Source organism: Neoarius graeffei, chromosome 14, assembly GCF_027579695.1.
Source record: "Neoarius graeffei isolate fNeoGra1 chromosome 14, fNeoGra1.pri, whole genome shotgun sequence".
Taxonomy (NCBI): Eukaryota; Metazoa; Chordata; class Actinopteri; order Siluriformes; family Ariidae; genus Neoarius; species Neoarius graeffei.
In genome coordinates, this window is record NC_083582.1 from 102,393 (window position 1) to 129,480 (window position 27,088).

The 27,088-nt window shown below is 40.9% G+C and overlaps 1 protein-coding gene across 1 annotated transcript in view; it reads left to right on the forward strand.

The window, feature by feature from the left end:
• LOC132898637 (voltage-dependent P/Q-type calcium channel subunit alpha-1A-like) overlaps window positions 1-25,344 on the forward strand; it is a gene marked incomplete at its 5' end in the record, with an annotated part of 103,802 nt that extends 78,458 nt beyond the window's left edge. The window contains 6 exons of the mRNA XM_060940359.1: window positions 549-655; window positions 3,953-4,088; window positions 10,388-10,501; window positions 17,757-17,955; window positions 23,442-23,683; window positions 24,266-25,344. Coding sequence (XP_060796342.1) covers window positions 549-655; window positions 3,953-4,088; window positions 10,388-10,501; window positions 17,757-17,955; window positions 23,442-23,683; window positions 24,266-24,838 — 1,371 coding nt within the window. The remainder of the gene's footprint in view (window positions 1-548; window positions 656-3,952; window positions 4,089-10,387; window positions 10,502-17,756; window positions 17,956-23,441; window positions 23,684-24,265) is intronic.
• Between the last annotated feature and the right edge of the window lie 1,744 nt (window positions 25,345-27,088).

Genomic DNA, 27,088 nt, shown 5'->3' on the forward strand with positions numbered 1-27,088 from the left:
AGGTTGTTCTCCCGTTGCTTCATTTGTTTCTGTTAATATTCTCTCTTTGACAAGTCACTGCTGATGAAATTTTCGCAGATGCACGAAGTGCTCTGTGCCATACAAAATGCCAATGCCTAAATAGCTGGCAACTGTTACTGATATTGTTGTAGTGTATCATAGTCATAATGCAACATGCAAACATGCCAACTCAGTCTGATAACTACACATATTAGACGTAATGGTACTTATCCAGGCCTCAAATTTAGCACCCAACTGGATGCCAATGTCATTCATTTACTGGCACAACCAAAGTAAATTAATTCTCAGCATGGTACCATTGACATACCTTCTTGTAGCTTTGCTCAGAGGTTCATTTCATTGACTCAACAGACTCCAAATCCCTGAATACCTCCTAACTAAATAATTTGACTGCCTTGTGTTGCTGATGGATCTAATTCCATTTGCACCTGGGATGCTTTATATCCCATCTCCTTCCCACACCCCCACCCCCATTTTCCCATCTGCTTGCCTGATACCTGCTATAGGCCATGTTGTATCTTACACAGAATCGAACGCCATTAATGTTTCAGCGCCTGGAGCCACCATCATCGACGCAGAATGCTGGTCAGGGACTCAATGGCCTTTCTGAACCACAACCAGATCCTAACATCCTGTAAGTACATGTTTTGAATTTTACGTTTTCTGTCATGTTCTCCCCCCTGAACTTCTGTCTGTCTGCTCTTTCTCCAAATTGGAAAGAGAGGGAAAAATTGTACATTAGGGTGCAAAGGAATAAGTAAGTCTCATACTTCCTTTGTCACTAATATATTTTTAGAAAGCTTATTATTTTTGAAAGCTATTGGAATGATAATGCATGTCCAAATGTACAATTGAGAGATTGCTCTGTACACCCACATCCATCCTCACACCTAGACTTCTGGGTTTAGTAGTTGTTAGTCATGGAACCAAGGAATCATCATGGTATTGATGAAGCAGACTGACTGGGTCATTGTGGGCTTGTTGGGCACCACTTACTGTCATAAGGCATCCTTCCAATCCTTCCAGGTTTTCTTCAATACTGGCTCTTTATCAGAGCTCTCTGAAATTCTTTTATAATGAATCATATAGTCCCACAGATATTTAGCATTTTTGTTTGCATGAGTTACTGTATCTATTACTTTCACCCCATAACATTTTATTTGAGGTAATTTGCTTAGTGTGTGTGTGTGTGTGTGTGTGTGTGTGTGTGTGTGTGTGTGTGTGTGTAATATAAACCTGCATCCTGCAATTTCCAGCACAGTCCCACCATGACTGTCTTGTGCCACTGTAAGCTGGTTTGCTAACAAATTTGATCTACTACTTATCACATTTCCTGTACAGCCAGGGTCCTTACCCCATTCTTCCAATTACGGCAGTAGTGTTTGATGACTATGTAAGGATTTTATATCCAAAGTTTATGGATTTTATTTCTTACATTACATTTCTTACATTTCTCATCAATGTATTTTACATTACATTGAATGAGACTAAAACCAAAATATAATTAAACATTCATTAACAAGCCTACATGCCTCCTACAATAGTGATGTGGTAGGCTCCATAGCAAAGATAGTCAGCTCAAACTTTAAAGGTATAGCTACATGAAATCCTTTGTTTACAAAGGTCAAGAAAATTGATTAATATAACTGACTGGTGTCAACAATTACCTTTTCATGCTCAACATTTAGTGATTAGTTCATGTGTGGTTTATTAGCTAATAATCTTTGGCCAGTTCATAAAAAAACACTGCAAGGATCTCTACGAGTGTATCTCAAACAATTAGAATCTTGTGAAAAAGCTCTTTTTTTCATAATTTAATTCAAAAAAGTAAACTTTCATATATTCTATATTCATCACATGTAAAGTGAAATATTTAAAGCCTTTTTATTTTAATTTTGATGATTATGGCTTCTAGCTCATGAAAATCAGAAATTCAGGATCTCAAATTATTAAAATATTTCCTAAGATCAACCAAAAAAGGATTTCCAATACAGAAATGTCCAACTTCTGAAAAGTGTGTTCATTTATCCACTCAGTACTTGGTTGGGGCTCCTTTAACATGAATTACTGCATCAATGGAGCGTGGCGTGGAGGCGATCAGCCTGTGGCCCTGCTGAGGTGTTATTGAAGCCCAGGTTGCTTTGATAGTGGCCTTCAGCTCATCTGTATTTTTGGGTCAGTTGTTTCTCATCTTCCTCTTGACAGTAGCCTATAGATTCTCTCTGGGGTTCAGGTCAGGCGAGTTGGCTGGCCAATTGAGCACAGTAATATCAGGGTCAGCAAACTATTTGGTAGTAGTTTTGGCACTGTTGGCAGGTACGAAGTCCTGCTGGAAAAGGAAATCGGCATCTCCATAAAGCTTGTCAGCAGATGGAAGCATGAAGTTCTCTAAAATCTCCTGGCAGATGCTGCATTGACTTTGGACTTGATAAAGCACAGAGGAACAAAACCAGCAGATGACATGGCACCCCAAATCATCACCGACTGGAAACTTCACACTCGACCTCAAACACCTTGGATTCTGTGCCTCTCCACTCTTCCTCCAGACTCTAGGACCTTGATTTCCAAATGTCCAAATGAAATTCAAAATTTACTTTTATCTGAAAAGAGGACTTTGGACCACTGAGCTACAGTCCAGTTCTTTCTCTCCTTAGCCCAGGTAAGATGCTTCTGATGTTGTCTCTGGTTCAGGAGGGGCTTGATATTAGGAATGTGACAGTTGTAGCCCCTTTCATGAAGATGTCTGTGCGTGGTGGCTCTCGATGCACTGACCCTAGCCTCAGTCCACTCCTTTTGAATCTCTCCCAAGTTCTTGAATCAACGTTTCTTGACAATCCTCTCAAGGCTGTTCTAATCCCTGTTGCTTGTGCACCTTTTCCAGCCAGCCTTTTCAGCAATGACCTTCTGTGGCTTACTCTCCTTGTGGAGGGTGTTGCTGATTGTCTTCTGGACAACTGTCAAGTCAGCGATCTTTCCCATGATTGTGGTTGTGTGTGCTGAACTAGACCAAGAAATACATGGTATTTATACTGTTTTAGTCAAACTCGAAATGAAATATTCTCATATTTTGAGATTTTTTTGTGCTGTAGGCCATAATGATCAAAATTAAAATAGAAAAATGATTGAAACATTTTAGTTTACATGTAATGAGTCTATAATTAATTTAATTTTCACTTTCTTAAATAGGCGGCACGGTGGTGTAGTGGTTAGCGCTGTCGCCTCACAGCAAGAAGGTCCTGGGTTCGAGCCCTGGGGCCGGCGAGGGCCTTTCTGTGTGGAGTTTGCATGTTGTCCGCTTGGGTTTCCTCCGGGTGCTCCGGTTTCCCCCACAGTCCAAAGACATGCAGGTTAGGTTAACTGGTGACTCTAAATTGACCGTAGGTGTGAATGTGAGTGTGAATGGTTGTCTGTGTCTATGTGTCAGCCCTGTGATGACCTGGCGACTTGTCCAGGGTGTACCCCGCCTTTCGCCCGTAGTCAGCTGGGATAGGCTCCAGCTTGCCTGCGACCCTGTAGAACAGGATAAAGCGGCTAGAGATAATGAGATGAGATGAGACTTTCTTAAATAACTGATGGAAAATATTGAACTTTGTCATGATTTTCTAATTCTCTGAATTCCACTAGTACACGTATTGTAATTGTAGCATTTTCTTCAAATCATTATTATAATGGTTAGCACATATCAGAGCAAGTATCAATATATCAGCAGACACTTACCAAATGTTTGTGCTTATAGGGCATTAATTTGCATTTAAATTGTCAGTGTAATTCAGGTGAATATATGTAGGCTAAATGAAACATTTAGTCAAATTGAAGCTCAGTAAAGTTCTGGGGAATGAACATGCAGTATTTATTATTATTATTATTATTATTATTATTATTATTATTATTATATAAGGGAGAACAATATTCTAGCTGTGTATATGGTTAGGGCCGTGGACGGGGGCATCCCGGAGAGCCAGTCATGGGTCACGGCCAGAGCTCAGGAGATGTCTCAGAAAGCAGGCAGCTGGAGCCCAGAAGGCCAGCCAACCGAGGACATGACTGAGAACCGGTCCCCATCACAGGTAATCTGAATACATACAGTGGTGTTTGAAAGTTTGTGAACCCTTTAGAATTTTCTATATTTCTGCATAAATATGACCTAAAACATCATCAGATTTTCACACAAGTCCTAAAAGTAGATAAAGAGAACCCAGTTAAACAAATGAGACAAAAATATTATACTTGGCCATTTATTTATTGAGGAAAATGATCCAATATTACATATCTGTGAGTGGCAAAAGTATGCGAACCTTTGCTTTCAGTATCTGGTGTGACCCCCTTGTGCAGCAATAACTGCAACTAAACGTTTGCGGTAACTGTTGATCAGTCCTGCACACCGGCTTGGAGGAATTTTAGCCCGTTCCTCCGTACAGAACAGCTTCAACTCTGGGATGTTGGTGGATTTCCTCACATGAACTGCTCGCTTCAGGTCCTTCCACAACATTTCGATTGGATTAAGGTCAGGACTTTGCCTTGGCCATTCCAAAACATTAACTTTATTCTTCTTTAACCATTCTTTGGTAGAACGACTTGTGTGCTTTGGGTTGTTGTCTTGCTGCATGACCCACCTTCTCTTGAGATTCAGTTCATGGACAGATGTCCTGACATTTTCCTTTAGAATTCGCTGATATAATCCAGAATTCATTGTTCCATCAATGATGGCAAGCCGTCCTGGCCCAGATGCAGCAAAACAGGCCCAAACCATGATACTACCACCACCATGTTTCACAGATGGGATAAGGTTCTTATGCTGGAATGCAGTGTTTTCTTTTCTCCAAACATAATGCTTCTCAATTAAACCAAAAAGTTCTATTTTGGTCTCATCCATCCACAAAACATTTTTCCAGTAGCCTTCTGGCTTGTCCACGTGATCTTTAGCAAACTGCAGATGAGCAGCAATGTTCTTTTTGGAGAGCAGTGGCTTTCTCCTTGCAACCCTGCCATGCACACCATTGTTGTTCAGTGTTCTCCTGATGGTGGACTCATGAACATTAACATTAGCCAATGTGAGAGAGGCCTTCAGTTAGTTAGAAGTTACCCTGGGGTCCTTTGTGACCTCGCCGACTATTACACGCCTTGCTCTTGGAGTGATCTTTGTTGGTCGACCACTCCCGGGGAGGGTAACAATGGTCTTGAATTTCCTCCATTTGTACACAGTCTGTCTGACTGTGGATTGGTGGAGTCCAAATTCTTTCGAGATGGTTTTGTAACCTTTTCCAGCCTGAGGAGCATCAACAACGCTTTTTTTGAGGTCCTCAGAAATCTCCTTTTTTGTGCCATGATATACTTCCACAAACATGTGTTGTGAAGATCAGACTTTGATAGATCCCTGTTCTTTAAATAAAACAGGGTGCCCACTCACACCTGATTGTCATCCCATTGATTGAAAACACCTGACTCTAATTTCACCTTTAAATGAACTGCTAATCCTAGAGGTTCACATACTTTTGCCACTCACAGATATGTAATATTGGATCATTTTCCTCAATAAATAAATGACCAAGTATAATATTTTTGTCTCATTTGTTTAACTGGGTTCTCTTTATCTACTTTTAGGACTTGTGTGAAAATCTGATTATGTTTTGGGTCATATTTACGCAGAAATATAGAAAATTCTAAAGGGTTCACAAACTTTCAAGCACCACTGTACTCGACACAATGAAGAGACCTTTTATCTGCTCTTTTATAGGCTTCAGAAATACTTCACGTTCAAACACCTTGCCATACAGACAAACATGTTCTTGTGTTCTTTTAGTGCATCCTTATGAAGATGCATGCAGAGATTTTGTGTCTTACATGAGTGAGTGTATAATCTTATGGATATATTTTTAGGAGTAAGAGGATTTTTTTTATTCTACTGGAATTTATTAATCTACTCTGCAGGATTAATCTAGCTGCAGGATTTTATAGCATCCTGCCATTTTCCCATATTTTCCAATTCGAGATTTGGGCAATTATGTGATCTAGGCTGCTCTTTACAACTCGCACACATTCAGTGGTTCTTCTGTTTTACTTCCAGTTTCTCTGTCCGATAGTAAAAACTCATTTCATCTTATGTGCTCATCCATTTCTGTCTCAGTGGGATGTTTGAACCTCTCTGGTCTTCCAAATGGTCAAGCATTAATACAGTCCTGTCCAGCACTGCTCGCTTTATGACATGCTTTCAGAATTTTTACCAAGAAGTACAATTACAAAAAAGTACAATTCTGTGGCCCCATGCATGAACCTGATAACCCACATATTTTTAAAAATGAGAAAATTGAATCTGAATATAATAATCCGTACATTTGATATCAGTCAACCAGACATAGATTTGAGGTTTGTAAGGGTTTCATTAACATGTCTCCAGTTAGTCTGAAAATTGCACTGGTGAAAATTTTAAACAGCTAAGAAAAATACAGATAAAAATATGTGGGTTATCAGGTTCATGCATGGGGCCACAGAATTACCAACAATATGTATGAGTTTTGCTCCTTACAGTAAGCTTATTGGCTTTTTTGAAGTGAAGATTGAAGTGTAGAATTTCAGCTTTAATTCAAGGGGCTTAGCAAAAATATCCCATTAACCATTTAGGAATTATAGGCATTTTTACATAGTCCCTCCATTTTCACACACTCAAAAGTAATTGGACAATTGACTGATGAGCAGTTTCATGACCAGTTATGGTCTGTTTCCTCATTATTTCAATTTGAGGTGATAAAAGATCTGGAGTTGATTTCAAGTGTTGAATTTGCATTTGGCAGCTGTTCATGGGAACTATCGATATGTGGTCCAAAGAGGTGTCAATGCAAGTTAAAGAAGCCATCATTAGGCTGACACACCCCCCCCCCCAGACCTCTCAGAGAGAAAGCAGAATCTTTAGGCATGGCCAAAGCAACAATTTGGTACATTCTTAAAAAGAAGGATTGTACTGGCAGGCTCAGCAACACCAAAAGGCCCAGAAGACCATGGAAGACAACTAAGGTGGATGATCATAGAATTCTTTCCTTGGTGAAGAAAAAAACCCCTTTCACAACATCTGGACAAGTCAAAAACACTCTCAAGGAGGTAGGCTCATCACTGTCAAAGTCAACTATCAAGAGGCACCTTCATGAATAAAAATACATGGGGTTTAGCTCAAAATGCAAACCACTGTTAACACTCAAGAAAAGAAAGGTCAGATTGGACTTTGCTAGAAAGCCTGTCCAGTTCTGGAACAAGATTCTTTCAACAGATGAAACTAAGATTAACTTGTACCAGAAAGATGGGAAAAGAAATGCATGGAGAAGGAAAGGAAGGGCCCATGATCCAAAGCTTACAACATCAGCTGTCAAAAATGTTGGATATGGGTATGTATGGCTGCCAATGGAAGTAGGTCACTAGTGTTTACTGAGGGTTTGACTGCTGACAGAAGAAGCAGGATGAATTCGGAAGGATCTAGAACAATAGTTTCTGAAGATTAATTAAAATGTTGCAAAAGAGATTGGATGGCACTTCACAGTACAGATGGACAATGACCCAAAACATGCCACAAAAGCAACCCAAGAGCTTCTTAAGGCAATGAAATGGAATGTTCTTAAATGACCGAGTCAGTCAACTCGGTTGAGCATGCTTTTCACTTACTGAAGACAAAACTGAAGGCAGTGTAATGAACTCCTAATGGTGGGACACAGAGGCAGTGGTAAGCTGAACGGAAAGGTGCTCTTTTATTTAGAAACAAAAGTGGCATGGGAGGGTAACTGCAGTGGAGATAAGTGCAAGGATGAAAACAACAGGTCTGGACCAGTGACTGGTGAACTCTTCAATCCTCTTCTGCTGAATAGGAGCTCAAATGGAGTGAATCCCATCAATGATTGAGGAGTCTCCTGAACAGTGAATAATATATATGGGAAAAGTAGGCCCCAGTTATGGCCTTCCTCATTGATGACTCATTGCAGCAGCCTCTTGAGGGTTTGGTTGAAACACTCAATGAGTTTGTCATTCTGGGGGTGCTACATGAAGGTCCAGAAATGTTACACTTGCAGCAGCTAACAGATGTCCACCATCAGCTTTGAAATGAAAGGGGTACCCTGTTCAGTGAGCAGGTCTGTTGGGATTCCCAGCTGGCTGAATAGCAGCATGAGCTCCCTGTTCCTGGATGTTGCCTTGCAGAGGGGAATGGCCTCAGGATAATGGATGGTATAGCTACAATCACCAGAAATGCATTCATGGCCATGGACAGACTTTGGGAGCAGCCCTATGAGATCCATGCTCATTCGCTCAAATGGAATCCCGATGATGGACAGTGGGGTCATGGGAGCTGGGGCCAGTTTGTAGGGGGATATCCTCTGGTACTGGGCACTCCAGGGCCACCACCATGTTTTGGGAAGTCTGAGCAGCCATCATTCCCATAGCTTTTCTTTCTTCACTGGTGAGGGCTTGAAAAATGCAGTCAATTGTGATCCTCTCAATGACCTCAGCAGCTGTGAGCTGGAACCACCTCAGGGCAATGTACAGGAGCATGTTTATTTATCTTCATGGCTCCTGGATGGAATGGTACAACCAGTTGTGGAATTCGGAGGTGGCTCTTATGGGGGACAGCCTGCGGCAGGCTAGGATCTCTTCTTTCAGTGTGAGGTAATCCTCTGGTTCATCTACTAAAGAGAGTAGTTAGCCTATTGGGCCTCCACGGTGAGGATGTTCAACCAGTCCCTTCAGGGCCAACCTCTCTGGTGGCTATCCTTTCAAAGGTTCTCAAGAATGCTTCTATGTCATTGTCTCCAATGAGCTTGGTTAGTAGGTGCTGGGCATCCCAGGCTGGGTCAGAGAAGGGGACAGCAGCACAACTGCAGTCTGTTGGAGTGCCAGAAGCTCCTGTGTTGCCATGTGGAGGCCTTGGGCCAGCTCCTGGGAGAATTGGCCCTGCTGGACACTGAATTCCAAGAGGTGCCTCATGATGGGAACCATGGGCAGTGAGAAGGGACTGGTGTCATTGTCTGATGCCCTCATGCTCCAACAGTGTAGCAACCTTTAGTAGTGGGACCAGACACCAACATGGAAACAGTGATAAGGTGAATGGAAAGGTTCTCTTTTATTTGAAAAAAAAGAAAGAAAACAAGTGACATAGGAGGGGAATTGCAGTGAAGATAAGTGCAGGTCTTCAGTGGTGTGGGTTGAAAGGCAGTGTGGAGGTGGAGAGAGGTGAGGTCTCAGTACAAAGACTTCCCATGAGACATCAAGGGGTGGTGAGGGGAGTAGCTTATCTCTGCTAAAGTCTGTTAACATGCTGAAATGGGAAGTCAGTCTGAGCAGCATAGTACTATGACCCTAGTCCCTTTTATACTCCCCCGACACCTCTTGAGTGGTAGATTAATATGCCTCTCATGCAGCTCCAGCTGTGCTGAGTTCAGCAGCCCTGCCCCTGTGCTATGTGGCTACTGCTTTCCTCAAGCAGTGATGCAGAAGTGGCACTCCAGAGGTGTTGAGGAGCTGTCCATTCAGCACCACCACAGCAGTCTGGTGAGGAGTGCTTGCTGAGGTACATGGCAGGGCTGTGGTTCTGTCATCGTCACAGCAGAAAGACCCACAAACAAGCAGCAAGTGAAGGCAGCTGCAGTAAAGGCCTGGCAAAGCATCTCCAAGGAGGAAATTCAGCACTTGGTGATGTTCATGGAGTCCAGACTTCAGGCAGTTATTATTTGCATCCAAGTATTAAAAATTATGGTTATATTTATAATTGTTAATTTGTCCAATTACTTTTGAGCCTGTGAAAATAGTGGGACTATGTAAAAAATGGCTATAATTCCTAAATGGTTAATGCAATGTTTTAGTTAAACCCTTTGAATTAAAACTGAAAGTTTATGCTTCAGTTGAATCTTGATGTCTTCATTTCAAATCCATTGAGGTGGTGTACAGAGGTAAAAGTATGAAAACTGTCACTATCCAAATACTTATGGACCTGACAGTGTATATTCATAAGCATTAGGAACACTTGTTCACCTGAACAGTCCTGCAGTTATTTAATCATCCAATCATGGGGCAGCAGCACAATGCAAGAAATCATGCAGATACAAGTAAGATCTTCAGTTTGAGTTCACAGCAAACTTCAGACCACTTCTTGCCCCATATATGTATGCTTTTACGCATTGTGCTGCTGCTGTGGCATAATTGGCTGATTGGGGTAACTGCATGAATGCGCTGATTTACAGGTGTTCCTTATGGTAAACATTTAGAAGGCCATTTACAATGAGCACTGAGGCATAAAGATGCGGTTGAGGCAGGACTGTTCCATCACACATCTCCTCAGAAAGCTGTCGTTCTGTCTGCGGGGGTCACGCGTGCTCTCTCACTCTGTTTTCCACAGACGGTAGAGATGAGAGAGATGGGGCGGGACGGGTTCTCGGACACGGAGCCCTTCCTGCCAATGGAAGGCCACAGCAGGGCTGCTTCCATGCCTCGACTCCCAGCAGACAACCAAGTGAGCACTTTGTCAAGTCAGCCTCTCGCTTTTGCCTGTCTCTCATCAATGTTCCTTTTGTCTTTCTTTTCCACCATCGCATTACCTTCCTCCTTTTCATCTTTCACATTTGAAAATGAGAATTCACTGTCGAATAATAATAAGACTTTCTCTGAAATAAGAAGTGCACATAAGAACACCATGGTGCAATGAGACTGTGCTACTGCAGCATAATAACATAAGATGAAATTCCTATAAATTGTTTTCAATTTCTGTATTTTTAGAGACTTTTTCATAAGTAATCCAATAATATTGGACCAAAACCTTAAATCTTTAGAAATGCATAGAAAAAAGAGAGAATTTTATGTTTATATAAAACTAACAGCAATAAAACTGATATGACTCATTTTGTTAAACTAAATATCCATTTTAAGTCAAGCCAATTTATTTCCATGACAATTTTAACAATAGATGTTATTGCAAAGCAGCTTTACAGAAAAATAAAGATTTTAAACATTTAAAAGCCTGAGGTGACGGTGATGAGGAAAAACTCCCTCAGACAACATGAGGAAGAAATCTTGAAAAGGAACCAGACTCTAAAGGGAACCCATCCTCATCTGGGTGATAACAGATAGTGTGATTATAAATAACTCACTTCTATAACTGTGTCCTATAGAGTCGCAAAGTACAACTGTGTAACCAGGAAATTCATTATAGTTTAACATGAAGTCTGTGTTGTTGAAGTTATAAACTGTTCATTGATGGAGACTTGAGTGTAAAACTGTTCATCACATCTGCAGTCCTAAAGTTATCATGGTGATTGTCATCCTAAACCATCGTAGCAAAACTAAGTGTCCAGAGCATCTTCCAAGTGTATCTTTAGACTGTCCGTATGGCCCCGTCCTTCACAGTTTAATCATCTAAATCCTGAAAACATCAATGTATGCCAACATGTATTTAAGAATATATATTTCATTCAGATACTGAACATATTTTTGGATATGAATGAATCTTGAGTGGGACCAGATTCAAACTAGAATCTGTCCTCACCTAGGTGATACGAGATATTAGGATTTTAAATCGTTACATACATTGCCACACTTTTTAAGTGAGAAATATTAATAAATTAAAATGCATTTCATCTGAAGGTATAAAAGTGATAAAGAAAAATAAAATATTTTTCTCTCTTTGAACAACTCTTTAATTTCATTCAACACCATTGTGACTAATGCCATGTTCCACAGAGACTGTCATTTTGTTCAATTGCACAGTGTATACCCCCCCCACACACACACACACAGAGGAACCTGTATTTTTTCGAGTAAATTTTGTAACTCAGCAGTGTTCAGTTTCTTTCTTTTTAAAAAAAATACATTTTCCAGTTAATTCTGCCCTTTGCCGAAAGTTGATCAGTGTTTTTCACTCTAATAGCTCTCCACTCTATTTATTTGTGTGTGTGTGTGTGTGTGTGTGTGTGTGTGTGTGTGTGTGTGTGTGTGTGTGTGATTACCATAGATAAGATTTTAATCTGGTTTCCCTGCAATGAGAAAAGAACAGAAAACCTGTTTACTCCAAATTCACAGAGAATGGATGTCTAAGGGCATTATAATGAAATAAATTTGTGTTTCTATAAAATTCAAAACTAGAATAATGTTGTTCAGATGAGACAGATTCAGAAAGCTGTTGTCATTGATGTTTATCCATCATTCACACACAAGCAATAAAGTAAAAAGAGCTTCCAGTTACATTACACTTTTTTGAAGGTGGTACCCCAAAGGTATCCTAACCCTAACCCATACCAAACCTCTCAGAAGTACCATGGACATATCACAACACACACACACACACAGAGTAGGATTTATTAATTGGTTTAATGAGTTTAATGTATAGAAAACATGCATATCAATGCAGTATGCAGAAACCTGTGTGTGTTCTGTGATATTTCCATGGTACTTGTGAGAGGTTTTGTATGTAAGTGTAGATGTCATGTTCACTGTCTCCACAGTAATTAAATGTAAACGTTGTTTTCTGTTCTGTACCTTGTTGTGTTTTATTGTGTTGATGTGATCGTGGTGTTTCTAACACTGCTTCTGGCCCTTGGTTTGTGTGTATGTGTTACTGTGGTAAGTGTCTCTCCCTTTTACAGCTGCTTCTGTTTCCAACTCCTCTCTCTCTCTCTCTCTCTCTCTCTCTCTCTCTCTCTCTCTCTGCCCCTTTCACTCCCTTTTCTTTGCTTCTTCCCTTTATCCTTAAATGTTAACCCTTGACTCTAATCCTGCATCTCTCTGTCCTTGTCCTGATGACTGTCTGCATTTGTGTGTGTGTGTGTGTGTGGTGTGTGTGTGTGTGTGTGTGTGTGTGTGTGTGTGTGTGTGTGTGTGTGTGTGTTATACCATCTGTGTGCTGCCAATGTGGCTCTGTGTGCTGGCTTTAGCAGCAGCCGAGGAGGAGAGGAAGGCATCGAGGGAATAACCTCAGTGTATGTTCTTTAATTCTATTTGTCTAACTCTTCCTCTGTTCCTCCTATTTGTCTCTGACTGTCAGTCAGCAATCATTTTGCTTAACAATGGAACAAAGGGCCAGATTTTTTGAAAAAAAAAAAAAGACTTGTTTCCAAATTCTGCTTTCATTTTCCATATATCAGCGATGTGTGTTCAAGCCTGTATATTTCTGCCTGCCTGCCTGCCTGCCTGCCTGTCTGCTGGTCTGTCTCTCTGTAGCTTTGCCTGTCTGTGGCCATCCAGCATGTACTCATAATCAGTTAAAGGTACTGACTGCAAAGTCATCTGAAATTTTCAAATGTTTTTTTATTGTGCATGGCATTTTCCTGTCTAGCAAAAACAATATCATGCGGGCGAGATGTGATCATTTTGATGTGCCGAGGGTCGCTTTTCTCCATTTTGGGACTGTTTTTCTCCCTCTTGAGGTAAACAGTATGGGCCTGCAGAAACAGCTGTATGCAAGGAGCTTTAACTAATTAGCATAAATATGGAACTGCGCCACACCAAGATGGCGATGCGTGGAAAACATCATGACTCTGCATCGACCTCGGAGAGTTTTGAGTCACAAGGATACAATTTGTGGTTGATATTCATGAATAGATCCATGAAACAAAAGATGTATATATCTTTTTTCTGTTCCTGCTTTTGTGTTCTTGTTTCTTCCTCTGTAAGATCAAAACATTAGGTGTAGAACTCCATACTTGCTACCGTGGAGTCGAGCCCATGCATTCTCAGGTTAAGTTAGCTAAGTGCTAGCTAGAATGATTTAGCTATCTGTTCACAAAAATGACACATCATCTAACCTTGCTCTGTCTTGCAGTTGCACTCACTAGGCAAGTTTTCCTTTTCCGCTGGCTTTTAGCTGGAGGGAGAGCCAGGTCCGCCATGTTTGCCCACGCTGACTTGTTTTGGTTAAAAGTAGCTCAGACACGCCCCATGGTGATCACGTGATATTGTTGCTTGCTTTCTTCTGTGATCTCCAGAATCATAAAATGTGGGACGTTTTTTTATCTCTGCAAAACATTTACACAGTGTGTGTGTGTGCAGCAGTGAAACATCTTGAAACTCCAACAGCAACACAGATGGAACATTTTGCTCAGAATTCAGCTTTGCAGTCAGAATCTTTAAATGGTGAACCACAATATTTAATGTGCACAGTATTATCCTTAACATTTAATTTCTCACTACTAATGCATTGTAATAAAGATTATACAACCCCAAATCCAAAAAAGTTGGGACGCTGTGTAAAATGTAAATAAAAACAGAATATGGTGATGTGCAAATCATGGAAATCCTATATTTCAATGAAAATCACACAAAGACAACATATCGAATGTTGAAACTGTGAAATCTTGTTTTTTTGAAAAATATATGCTCATTTTGAATTTAATATCAGCAACACGTTTCAAAAAAATTGTTCCATCACCTTTACTTTTAACAACACTCTGTAAATCTTTTGGAACTGAGGACACCAATTGCTGTAGTTTTGAAAGTGAAATGTTGCAAATCTTCAATTCTGTTTTTATTTATATTTACACAGCATCCCAACTTTTTTGGAACTGGTGTTGTATCTCTCAGCTTAAACCCTTCAGCATTTTGTGTATTATTCTATAACGGGTCTTTGACTTTCAGAATAGGGAGTTTAAACCCATTTAGAAAACTAGGGTTAGTTACCACTCAAGAGATCCTTTAAGGAAATGTTTAAAAACTTGTCCCATTTGTTAGGAGGAATAAGGGCACATTTGATTGGTAACCCACAGTCAAACACCTGTCACAGGGTTAAAAGTTATAGTTAATGAAAACTAAGACTAAAACTAGCCATGAAAAAGTAATTTCTTTAACTGAATTAAAAATAAAAGTTAAAAAATTAATAAATAAAAACTATAATGAACAATGCAACACAAACTGAATTGAAATAGAATTACAGGTAAAATCAGCTTCGTTTTTGCTTTTGTTTTCCCCTCGAGACAGTAATAGACGAGTTCAAGAAGGTGGCAGTAATGTAATGCCAGCTATTGTAAAACTCTAAACAAGAAGATGCTCACTGTGCACATAGAAATCCTATAATACACCAGAATGGGCATGCTGCATTGAACATGTTGGTGAACCATGGGCTCATCATGAAGTCATCTTGGAAAGTTCATTTTTCACTGTCCTTTAAGATGACAGATAAGTGAGTGGATGAAATTCCGAGGAAGGGGCATGAATGCTTCACAATTAACTACACCCATTATGCCAACAAATATTGGAAATCAAGAGGGATCAGCTTCCACAAGTAAGAATTCAAGTTCAAAACACATTTTTGGGCTATTAATGATATTTTAGTGTTTGCGTGTGCTGATTGTTATATGGTACATTGAAAAAGGGCTCTCAGTTTAACATGAAAATATGTTCTGACATGGTTGTCATTACATTGCTTTATACATGGGAGTAGAATAGTTGGTCTTAATTAAATTTTAGGGGAAGCTGGGCTTTCTGTGTGTTAAAGCAATTGGCTGTGCAATATGGGAGATACCCACACACACACAAATAAATACAAGCCCACTTAAATCACCCAAACCATGTGACCCCAAAATGTGTTATGGACTGATGAAACCAATGTTGAATATCTCATCTCATCTCATTATCTGTAGCCGCTTTATCCTGTTCTACAGGGTCGCAGGCGAGCTGGAGCCTATCCCAGCTGACTACAGGCGAAAGGCGGGGTTCACCCTGGACAAGTCGCCAGGTCATCACAGGGCTGACACATAGACACAGACAACCATTCACACTCACATTCACACCTACGCTCAATTTAGAGTCACCAGTTAACCTAACCTGCATGTCTTTGGACTGTGGGGGAAACCGGAGCACCCGGAGGAAACCCACACGGACAACATGCAAACTCCACACAGAAAGGCCCTCGTCAGCCACGGGGCTTGAACCTGAACCTTCTTGCTGTGAGGCGACAGCGCTAACCACTACACCACTGTGCCGCCCCAATGTTGAACATTTTGGGCATAATTATAAAATATATCTTTGCTGCAAAACAAGATAGCTTGTCACCCAAAGGACACCCACATCATGCTATGTGGCTGCATCTCTACAGGTAGTGCAATTAATGTGCACAATATTGTCATGAACATTTTATTTCACATTGCCAATGCCTTGTAAAAAAGCTTCCATCTCTCAGCTTAAATCTTTAAACGTTTTGTGTATTACTCTATAACATGGCTTTGTCGTTCAGAATAAATTCAAAGTAAAACCATTTAGAAAGCTAGGGTTAGTTAGTACTCAAGAGAAATCTTTACCGTAGGTCAAACAAATTAGGCAAAGCATTATACCAAATCAGAAAACAAGTCCGCTTCTCACCCAAACAACACCCTACCTACAGTGAAGCATGGTGGTGAGAGCATCATGTTATAGGGCTGTGTCTCTGTAGCTGGGACTGGAGCTGAAGTCAGAATAGTGGGAATCATGAATGGCTCCAAATATCAATCTATTTTGGAACAAAAGCTGCAGGTCTTTGTTAGACAGCTAAATATTAATTTCCAGCACAATAACAACCCAAACCACAAATGCAAGTCAACAAAGGAATGGCTTCAGAACTTCAGCATTTTGGAATGGAGAGCCCAGACATAAATCCTATCCAAAACCTGTGGAATGACTTGAAGAGGGCGAAACACAAAAGATCCCCTCACAATTTGATAGAACTGGAGCATTGTTGCAAGGAAGAATGGAATAAAATGGCCAGATCATAATATGCTAAGTTGGAAGACTCTTCCTGAAAAAGACTAGGTGCATGTATTACAAGCAAAAGGTATTTAAAGGAAAGTATTAATGGGTGTGCATATGTTTGCAACCAGGTTGTCATCCCCCCCCAAAAACAACAACAACAAAAAAAAAACTCTTTCACTTTAATTTTGTTGGTTGCTATATAACCTTGAAGGCAATGAAAACCTGAAATTTTAACAGGGGTGTGTACTTTTGATAGATGGGTGGATTATAGATAGATCGATGGATAAGAACATGTGTTTTTGATTCTGGGTGGAACCTCAGAGCACTTCCTCTGGGGTGACAGCAGGAGGTGTGAGAAACACAAAGCATTGTTGGAACTTGTCTGAATGGTGCAGGTTCCTTTTGGACAGAAACTCATTTTACATAACTGTGTTTTTTGTTGCATTTAACTTTGATTCACATTCATTTTGTTTCCTGAGACATTACCATTTAGGGAGCTCTATCAATTACTTATCCAAAGATGGGGTTCCTTGAGGAACTTTTTTTATGAAAGTAGTGTACTAGAATTTATGACCTATTATGACTCAGAGGAACGTGGTGTGTTTTACAGCTGGATACATTCACAAATTTGTGTGTCTAATTGCAGACCTCACATGGCAGTCAGGTTGTACTGGTGTAGAATGGGCTTTTTAGGGCTTTTTGATATTTTCTATTCTGGATGCATGGCATGACCTTCCTCTCTCCTGCTGTGAGTTCTCCTTATCCAGCTGCATATCTTTTTGCCCTTAGAACATCCTGGAGGTTGCATGATGGATGTGGGGCTGCTATGATTTGCTTAGCCTGTGTGTGCGTTGTATGTGTGTTTTAATCAAACACACAGCTACCTGCAGTATAGGCAGTCTTGTATGCACACATGTGCGCACATACACATGCACACAAATAAAAGAATATACTGTTCAGATAGTATAAATGTTCATCTCCCTCCTCAGTTTCACTTGGGTCATTGCTCATACATCATCTCAACATCTCTGTCATCTCCCTTCCTGCTGTCTTCACAGACTATAACAGACAACAGCCCTATGAAGCGGTCAGCATCATCACTTGGCCATGGCCGTTTGGGGCGGATGCCACGGGCTGATGATTATGCCATGGATCGAGTCATGCAAGATGAAGGACCAAGGCATGGACACCGTCGCAGAGATCGCAGCCACCGAGCCTCTGAGAGATCACTCAGCCGCTACACTGATGCCGACACAGGTCAGACAGACAGGAATGTTGGGGGTTTTAGGGATGATAAAGATGTCAGAATCAGCATTTGTAGTCATGGTGATTATGATGATGACTGTGAAGATGAATATATTCCTTAGCCATTAAATTGCTGTGACATGGGTCAGAGTTCAATAGTAATGTAAAAGGAATTGACCAGAAAATATGTTGGGGATCATCATGAGACAAGTCCATAATTATGAGGAAGAGGGCATTTAGCATTTTTCCCTAAGTGTTTGACTGCCCTGTTTAGCATCATGCGCAGCAGTTTCAAAAGATGCGGTGATTTCATCGATCTCAGAGCAAGCATGTACCAGCCTTCACCCTCCCCATTTAGTTAGCTGTAGCTCTCATGTGATAGGAGAGAGACAGCTAGTTGGTGGGAAAAAGCAAATTACTTATACACCATCTGTCTAACATGTTGTGCAGCATGTCATTAATTAATGAGCAAAGCACATTGCATTAGTCAGTCCATATGCTACAAACATACAGATATTCGTTGCATCCCACTGTGGGATTCGTAGTGTCCCACAGTGGCCACTTTTCCATTTGTAATCCTTGTGGATGCATATGAAATGTTATGTATTATAAAATTTGAGCCTTAAAGAAAAAATTATGTAACTGCTGTATGGCTTTGGGTATGAAGGGTGGAGGGTTGGTAATTATTAAATGGCTATAATAGGACCTAGGCCACAATCTTTTGTTTCTTGACAATGAAAAATGTTGCAAATGCAGGGGGTATTTAAGAGGTTAATAAAAGTTTTGTGGATGATATTGAGATCAGAGCATATTTATGAAATTGGATTCACAGAAGGTCTAGAACAGTTTGATTATGAGGTAATTTTTATGGTGTAATTTTTGTGTCCTCAAACATGGACTGCAATGCCTGAATAGATTAGAGTCACAGTTCTGAATAAAGTCAGTGTTGATCTTGAGTTGAGCTTGAGTTCTTTGTCATAAGGGTTTCCAATTGAAGAGCATCATCTTGGGTGGGATTGACCTTGCGCCCCACAATATGGACACAGAGCCTGGTCGCATACACTCATTGAACACTTTATTAGGAGCATTATACTAATACTGGGCAGGGCCTCCCTTTGTAGGCCCTCACTTTCTCAAAACAGCCTTAATTCTTTTTGGCTTGAATTCTACAAGATGTTGTAAACCTCTGATATTCTGGTCCATGTTGACATGATTGCATCATGCAATACCTGCAGATTTTTCAGCTGCACTTTCATGCTGCATCACCTGTTCTACGACAACCCAAAGGTGTTTAGGATTCAGATCCAGTGACTGGGAAGGCTACTGAAGAACATTGAACTCATTGTCAAATTCGAAGTTTATTGCTCACACACACAACCATACACAGTGTAACATGCAGTGAAATGCCTATTAGGACTGTCTATGACATAAAAATAGAATTTACAGAAACCAGAAAGATATAAGGGGTTTAAAAGATAGATCGCTGCAACAGTATGACTATATTTGATGATAAATGCAGATGTATGTGCAATAAAATGCTGTGGAATATTAGGCTGATGTAGCAAAATTTCCAACATGCATAAAAAATATTTATGAATATTAATAAATATTTAAAACATAGTTATAGTAACAGGAATGTAGGGGTGTGGGTATTGTGCAAACAAGTCCAGTGTCTAGTCCTAGGAAATGTTCATGAAACCAGTTTGAGATGACTTGCTTCGTGACATTATCATGTTGGTAGTAACCATTAGAAGAGGAGTAAATTTATGGCCATGAAGGGATACACATGGTCAGCAACAATACTCAAATATACTTGTGGTATTCAGGCAATGATTGATTGAATGTAACATGCTCAGAGTGTGCAAAAAAAAAAAAATCCATTGATTTATGCTGTTGGCACCAGTTTCTGACCCACATTCTGAAAATTGAGAAATTCTGAAATAAAGATTCATCAGACCAGACTACATTTTTTCCAATTTTAAACTTTTGAGTTTTGGTGAGCTTGTGCCCACTGCAGCCTCAGCTTTCTGTTCTTGGTTGACAGAAGACGAACCCACTGTCGTCTTCTGCTGTTGTAGCCCATCTGTCTCAAAGTTCGACATGTGCTTTCTGGTATTCTTTTCTGCTCACCACAATTCTACAGAGTGGTTATCTGAGTCACTGTAGGCTTTCTGTCCACTCAAACCAGTCTGACTATTCTCTGTTGACTTCTCTCATCATCAAGGTGTTTCCATCTTCATAACTGCTGCTCAACTGATGTTTTGTCTTTATTTAACCATTCTGGTGAATTGGTGAACACAATTCTAGAGACCGTTGTGTGTGAAAATCCCAGGAGTTCAACAGAACCAGTCCATCTTGCACCAACAACCATGCCACAGTCAAAGTCATGATTTTATGCATTGCATTTCTGCCACATGATTGGCTGATTAGATAATTGCATGAATGAGTTGGTGAACAGGTGTTCCTAATAAAGTCCTCGGTGATTGTAGCTTCTGATGTTCTTCAGATGCATAGGTTATTATTCTATGTTCCTGGATTGAAAAAGTGCTCATTTGCCCAGCCTTTCCCACTCATGCAGTACTTTGAGTTTAATCAGTGGATCTATGCACACTTATCTCTACAGCTTGTTTTTAAGGTCTCATTCATACTTTGTATTAACGTCCATCTCATGTGATCTGATCACAAACATACAGGCAAGACAGACAGAACTGATCACGTGCATCTCATTCCAAGCACTGCTTTGTGCATATAAGTTAATCTATGGAGCTCAACGTTACATACTGCGAAAGAGTAAGACTTTGCAAAAAGCACAGACCCTCATCACTGCTGATGTACATGAAAAGAGAGGGTTTTGGATGAAAGTAATTAACCAGCGGGTGGTTAAAATGCTAGAAAACCTGGTCAGAAATAAGCATGGCCTGGAATATTGTTTAAAAAACTAATGAGCCTGAAATTAGAAAGTGAATTCATTTATTCATTATTCATTTATAAGCTTCAAAGGGCTTATCCTGTATTGTTAATATAATTAACACACCAGAAGTGACACTTGTGAGGAAAAACTCCTTACACATATGCAGCACCTATATTATTCCCTTTATGTCATTAGAATTATGTTATTAGTTTTGGTTTGGAAATACTATTGTTATTATTGTTACTACTACCACTGCTGTTTCATTGTTATTATCACCAAGCCAAAAAATAATGCTCATTCTATTTATTTATTTGTATATCCTAATATATATATATATAAACACACAGACACACACACAGTGGCATGCAAAAGTTTGGGCACCCTTACTGAAAATGTCTGTTATTGTGAATAGTTAAGCGAGCAGAAGATGAACTGATCACCAAAAGGCATAAGGGTAAAGATGGCACATTTTCTTTAATATCTTCCACAAGATTACATTTTTATTTCCATCATTTACAGGCAGGGCGGCACGGTGGTGTAGTGGTTAGCGCTGTCGCCTCACAGCAAGAAGGTCCGGGTTCGAGCCCCGTGGCCGGCGAGGGCCTTTCTGTGCGGAGTTTGCATGTTCTCCCCGTGTCCGCGTGGGTTTCCTCCGGGTGCTCCGGTTTCCCCCAAAGACATGCAGGTTAGGTTAACTGGTGACTCTAAATTGAGCGTAGGTGTGAATGTGAGTGTGAATGGTTGTCTGTGTCTATGTGTCAGCCTTGTGATGACCTGGCGACTTGTCCAGGGTGTACCCCGCCTTTCGCCCGTAGTCAGCTGGGATAGGCTCCAGCTTGTCTGCGACCCTAACCCTAGAGATAATGAGATGAGATTTACAGGCATAAAATACCAAAAAATGAAAAGGACCTGAAGCAAAAGTTTGGGCACCTGACATGGTCAATACTTAGTAACACCCCCTTTGGCAAGTATCACAGCTTGTAAACACTTTTTGTAGCCGGCTAATAATCTTTCAGTTCTTACCTGGGGGATTTTCACGCATTCGTCCTTGCAAAAGGCTTCCAGTTCTACAAGTTTCTTGGGCAGTCTTGCATGCACTGCTCTTTTGAGATCTATCCACAGATTTTCAGTGATGTTTAGATCAGGGGACTGTGAGGGCCCGGGCAAAACCTTCAGCTTGTGCCTCTTGAGGTATTCCATTGTAGATTTTGAGGTGTGTTTTGGATCACCATCTTGTTGTAGGACCCATCCTCTTTTTAACTTCAACTTTTTTTTACAGATGGTGTGATGTTTGCTTCCAGAGTTTGCTGGTATTTATTTGAATCCATGCTTCCCTCGACCAGTGAAATGTGCCCTGTGCCACTGGCTGCAACACAACCCCAAAGCATGATCGATCCACACCCATGCTTCAGAGTCGGAGAGGTGTTCTTTTCCTGGAATTTGGCACCCTTTTTTCTCCAAACATACCTTTGCGCATTGTGGCCAAAAAGTTCTATTTTGATTTCATCAGTCCACAGGACTTGTTTTTCAAAATGCATCAGGCTTGCTTAGATGTTTATTTGCAAACTTCAAATGCTGAATTTTGTGGCTAGGATGCAGGAAAGGTTTTCTTCTGATGACTCTCCCATGAAAGTCATATTTGTTCAGGTGTTGCTGCATAGTAGAACAGTGCACCACCACTCCAGGGTCTGCTAAATCTTTCTGAAGGTCTTTTGAGGTCAAGCAGGGGTTTTTATTTGCCTTTCTAGCAATCCAACGAGCAGTTCTTTCAGAAAGTTTTCTTCATCTTCCAGACCTCACCTTGATCTCCACTGTTTCTGTTAACTGCCATTTCTTAATAACATTACAATCTGAGGAAACAGCTACCTGAAAACACTTTGCTACGTTCTTGTAGCCTTCTCCTGCTTTGTGAGCATCAATTATTTTATTTTTCAGAATGCGAGGGAGTTGCTTAGAGGAGCCCATGGCTGTTGATTTTAGGGACAAGTTTTAGGAGTCAGAGAATTTATACAACTTTGAAATCTGCCTCATCTGACCTTCCCTAATGAAGAATTTGAACAAGCCACAGCTCAATAAGCTAATTAAGGTCTGGAACCTTGGTAAAAGTTACCTGAAAACTCAAATGTATTGGGGTGCCCAAACTTTTGCATGGGGTTTCTTTTCTTTTTTCACTCTCCAATTGTACAGAACAAAAATAATACACAAATCTTGCAGAAAACACTGAAAATAAATGTGTCATCTTTACCTTTATGTCTTTTGGTGATCAGTTCATCTTCTGCTCACTTAACTATTCACAGTAACAGACATTTTCAGTAAGGGTGGCCAAACTTTTGCATGCCATTGTATATATATTCTAAAGACCTAAAGTTAATAGTATTTTTATTTACTGTTGTATTGCAGCAAGTTTTTCCTCCCCACTGTCACTTCTAGTGTGTTTATTATGGATGTGAATCTAAATACACATATCTGTAACACTGCCTAGAACTATGTTCCAATACACATAAATTTGAATTTTATTACTTTATTAGTTATTTCATTATTAAGTGCTGAACCACTTGTGCCCCATGGTCCCATGGTAATGTTGTAGGTCTTGGCACGGATTTGAGTACCACCACACAGTCGGGTGACATGCAACCCAAAGAGAAAGAGCGTGAACGTGGCCGTGCCAAAGAGCGGCGCCACCACCACCACCACCATCACCACCACCATCACAGCTCAGTGGAGAAAGAGCGTTACACACCTGAGAGAGAGCGAGGAGACTATGGACACCGGCAGCGCCGCTGGTCCCGGTCACCCAGTGAGGGCCGAGAGTGCCTCACTCACCGACAGGTGGGCTTGCATGAAAATCACATGCTTACCTTGCTCCACAGTGAATCCATCGATACTGATGGATTTTGAAGCTCCCTTTGCACTGTGCTATGTTCTTTTCCCACTGTCCACTGGAACATGTGTATGTTTGTAGTAGAGGTCTGTAGGATTATGGCAGACAGGAAGAGTCTGAAATTAGGACGTGAAAAGTTCATTTATCATAAACTTCACAAAGCTTGTCTTGTAGAAAAGATGACATGATGACTGGTTCTAGTTCTATTTCACCGTTCCAATGGAATTCAACTCCTCTTCATTTGTTTTCTCCTGTTTTGGTCTCTTTTTTTGTCTTTGTCCTCTGTGTAACATGTTGCTTCTCAACATTGCATCACTTCTTTTTTTTCATCATTTTGCATTTGCCTACACCACTGTCCTGCTTCTCTGTGTATTCTTTTACTTTTTCACAAACTGTACTTTTTCCATCCTTACTGTTGTTGTGTTGTTGTCTTTTCTCTCCCTCTCTCTTCCTCTCTCTCTCTTTCTCGTTTTGTGGATAAATTTTGTCGTTCTTTTTTGTTTTATTTGCCTTGTCCCATTTTCATGTAGGGCAGTAGTTCGGTGAGCGGCAGTCCCGTGCCCTCAACATCTGGAACAAGCACGCCTCGGCGAGGTCGACGCCAACTGCCCCAGACACCCGCCACCCCACGTCCGCATGTCACCTACTCACCTGTTGTCCGTAAACCAGTTGGTACACCATCTTCGGGTCCACAGAGCCGCCTATCTACCCCAACCCAGAGGCGTTTCTCTCCGCCTGTGCCTGAACCACCTCTACCCCCGCATCACGGCTCTGGCCGCCGTGCCCGATGGTGCCCAGGCTCATCTGAAAGTGCACCAGGCGATGACTTTTATGATTTTGAACAGTGCGAACCACCCGCATATGAACCGAACCCAGGACAGGGCAACCCGCACCCATATAACCCACCACCACACCCTCATTCACCTAGGACTGCTCGCCCCCCTGGTGCTCGTCGCATGCCTAACGGGTACCGTTCCTCCTCACCCTCGCCACAGCGACATGCACCCCCTCACAGTGCACCTCACAAGCCTCCACATCCCAGAGGGCCCAGGAAAGGGCTGCATGAACCCTATAGTGAGACAGATGAGGATGACTGGTGCTAACCTCTGGGAGAGGGGAGGGAGGGAGCAAGGACATAAGAAAGGAAGAGATCACACTGGCAGTTGCCGGAATGAGACATGATCAGAGACTAGATGTTCTGACATGGGAAGCAGTTTTACCTTGGATTCTGGAAGCCTCAGAGAAAATGGAGGAGCTAAGGAAATAAGGGTAGACTGAATTTTTTTTTGGTAACATCACAGAAATGAGACATCACTAGAGGCAGGAGAGAGACAGATCCCTGAGTCTCCCTGACCTAGGGCTAACACCAGGAGGTATGTTGGTGCTAGGCTTTGGGGAGAAATGAGAGAGGTGGAGAGGATCAAATATTAGGATTAGGGAACATGCCAGCAGTTACTGGAATAGGACCCAGCTGCAGGCAATAGTCTCTTGTAGGAAAGGCAGTGATACCCCTAAGTGTGCATGTTCCAGAGAAAGCACAGCAGATGTGTGCTGGGAGGCTCAGGGGAAAATTGAGGCATGCTCCCCTTTTCATTATGTTCCTTTTTTCTTTTCCTCTACTGCCTGCTGTTTTCCTGCACAGGACTGGATGATTTAAAGTGATTGTAAAGAGGAGGTGGGTTGGGGTGGGGAATAAGAAAATCTGAAAAATTATAAATAACTCTTTCTAAATGAAATGAACATGTAGAATGGTATTATTGACAGGAGGAATGTCTGCTTTTTTTGGATGTTGTGTATCTTCTGCAGACAAAATGACAAAAGCCACAACTGTGGTGAAGAGACCTCAGAAAAGTTGATAAGTTCACACTCTAAACTTGGAGATTCACCACTTGCTTTACTCGACTTGACTGGAGTACCGTCTACTGCAAAAATCCACCCACATGCTGGGTAATATTGATGAGTTTTATCATCTATGTTTACTGTTAATAATTATTTCCATAAGGTTGAAGAGGCCACTGGGTGTGTGTGTGTGTGTGTGTGTGTGTGAGAGAGAGAGAGAGAGAGAGAGAGAGAAGGCGGAGGGAGAGAGAGAGAGAGTTTTGCTTAAATAGAACACATGCTGGGGTACACATGCTCTGACTGTATTTGGGAATCCAGACGTTCACAGCTCCTGACCCTTAAAACTTGAGAGAGAAGAAAAACAAATGAAGAGGGGATGGAAAAAAAATGAACTAGTCTTCACTCTTCCTTCTTCTATGACTCCTTCTTCTTCTTCTTCTTCTTCTTCTGCTTCTTGTTAGAAACATTGAAGCTTGATTCTTCTGTTGCACTGCTCAGCTTTGTTTGAACTCCGAGAATAAAAAAAAAAAATCCCTTGCATGATTGAAGTAACAACAAAAGATTAACAAAGAAACTTTGAATTGGGGTGAGGTGAATTTTCTTGGTCCTTTCATTATGTTTGTCAAGTTCTCTCTCCTGTCCCTGGCCTCCACCCTTCACTCCTCTCTGAAAATTTATTCTTGCACTTTTAGGGATGGCATAAAAGGGGACAAGAGGCCACCACTCTCCATTTTTAAATCTCCTGCTTTCATATTACAGTAAAGTGGGATAGAATCCTGCTACACTTTTGTAGCAGATTTATTGCCACACGGACAGTGTTGCTACCAAAATAATTACGATGAAGATAAGAACAAGATTGGTTTGGTGGATTATTATTGGAATCAATAGCACAGTTATTTTGGATCATTTTGTAACATTCTTATTTGCATTCAATTTATTAATAATATTCCCATTTGCCCAGATTTTCAAACATTTTTACACACACACACACACACACACACACAGCCTACATATACACATGGACTCTTTTCCCCTTACTCTATTCTTCCAGGGTGTGATGGAGTGAGAAGGGAGTGGAGGAGGTGAGAAGAGAGAGAAAATCTTCATCTTTCAATTAGATTTGTTATTGATGATACTTCCAGAAGATAAGATGATGATTATGATGACGATGATGATGATGATGACGACTTTGATTTCATGTTATTTTTGACTCAGCTGTGCTCTTTGTATTGCCATATTCGTTTTGGTGTGGTTCTGTGAATGTGGTATGTGGAGCTCTGTAGCAGTGATGCATTCTGGGCCATGGTTGTTTCACCTTTGACCTCCAGCTAACCTAACCTTTATTGGTATTTATCATGCACACTTGTCACTTATTCCGCAAAAGTAGAAACACACACCGTCTTAGATGTAAAAACTGCTATTTTCCTAGAATGTCAAATTTGTTAGACATAAAACATATGTATATGAATTATGAATTAAGACAGGTGTACATAATTAAGGCTTAATTAACTTGA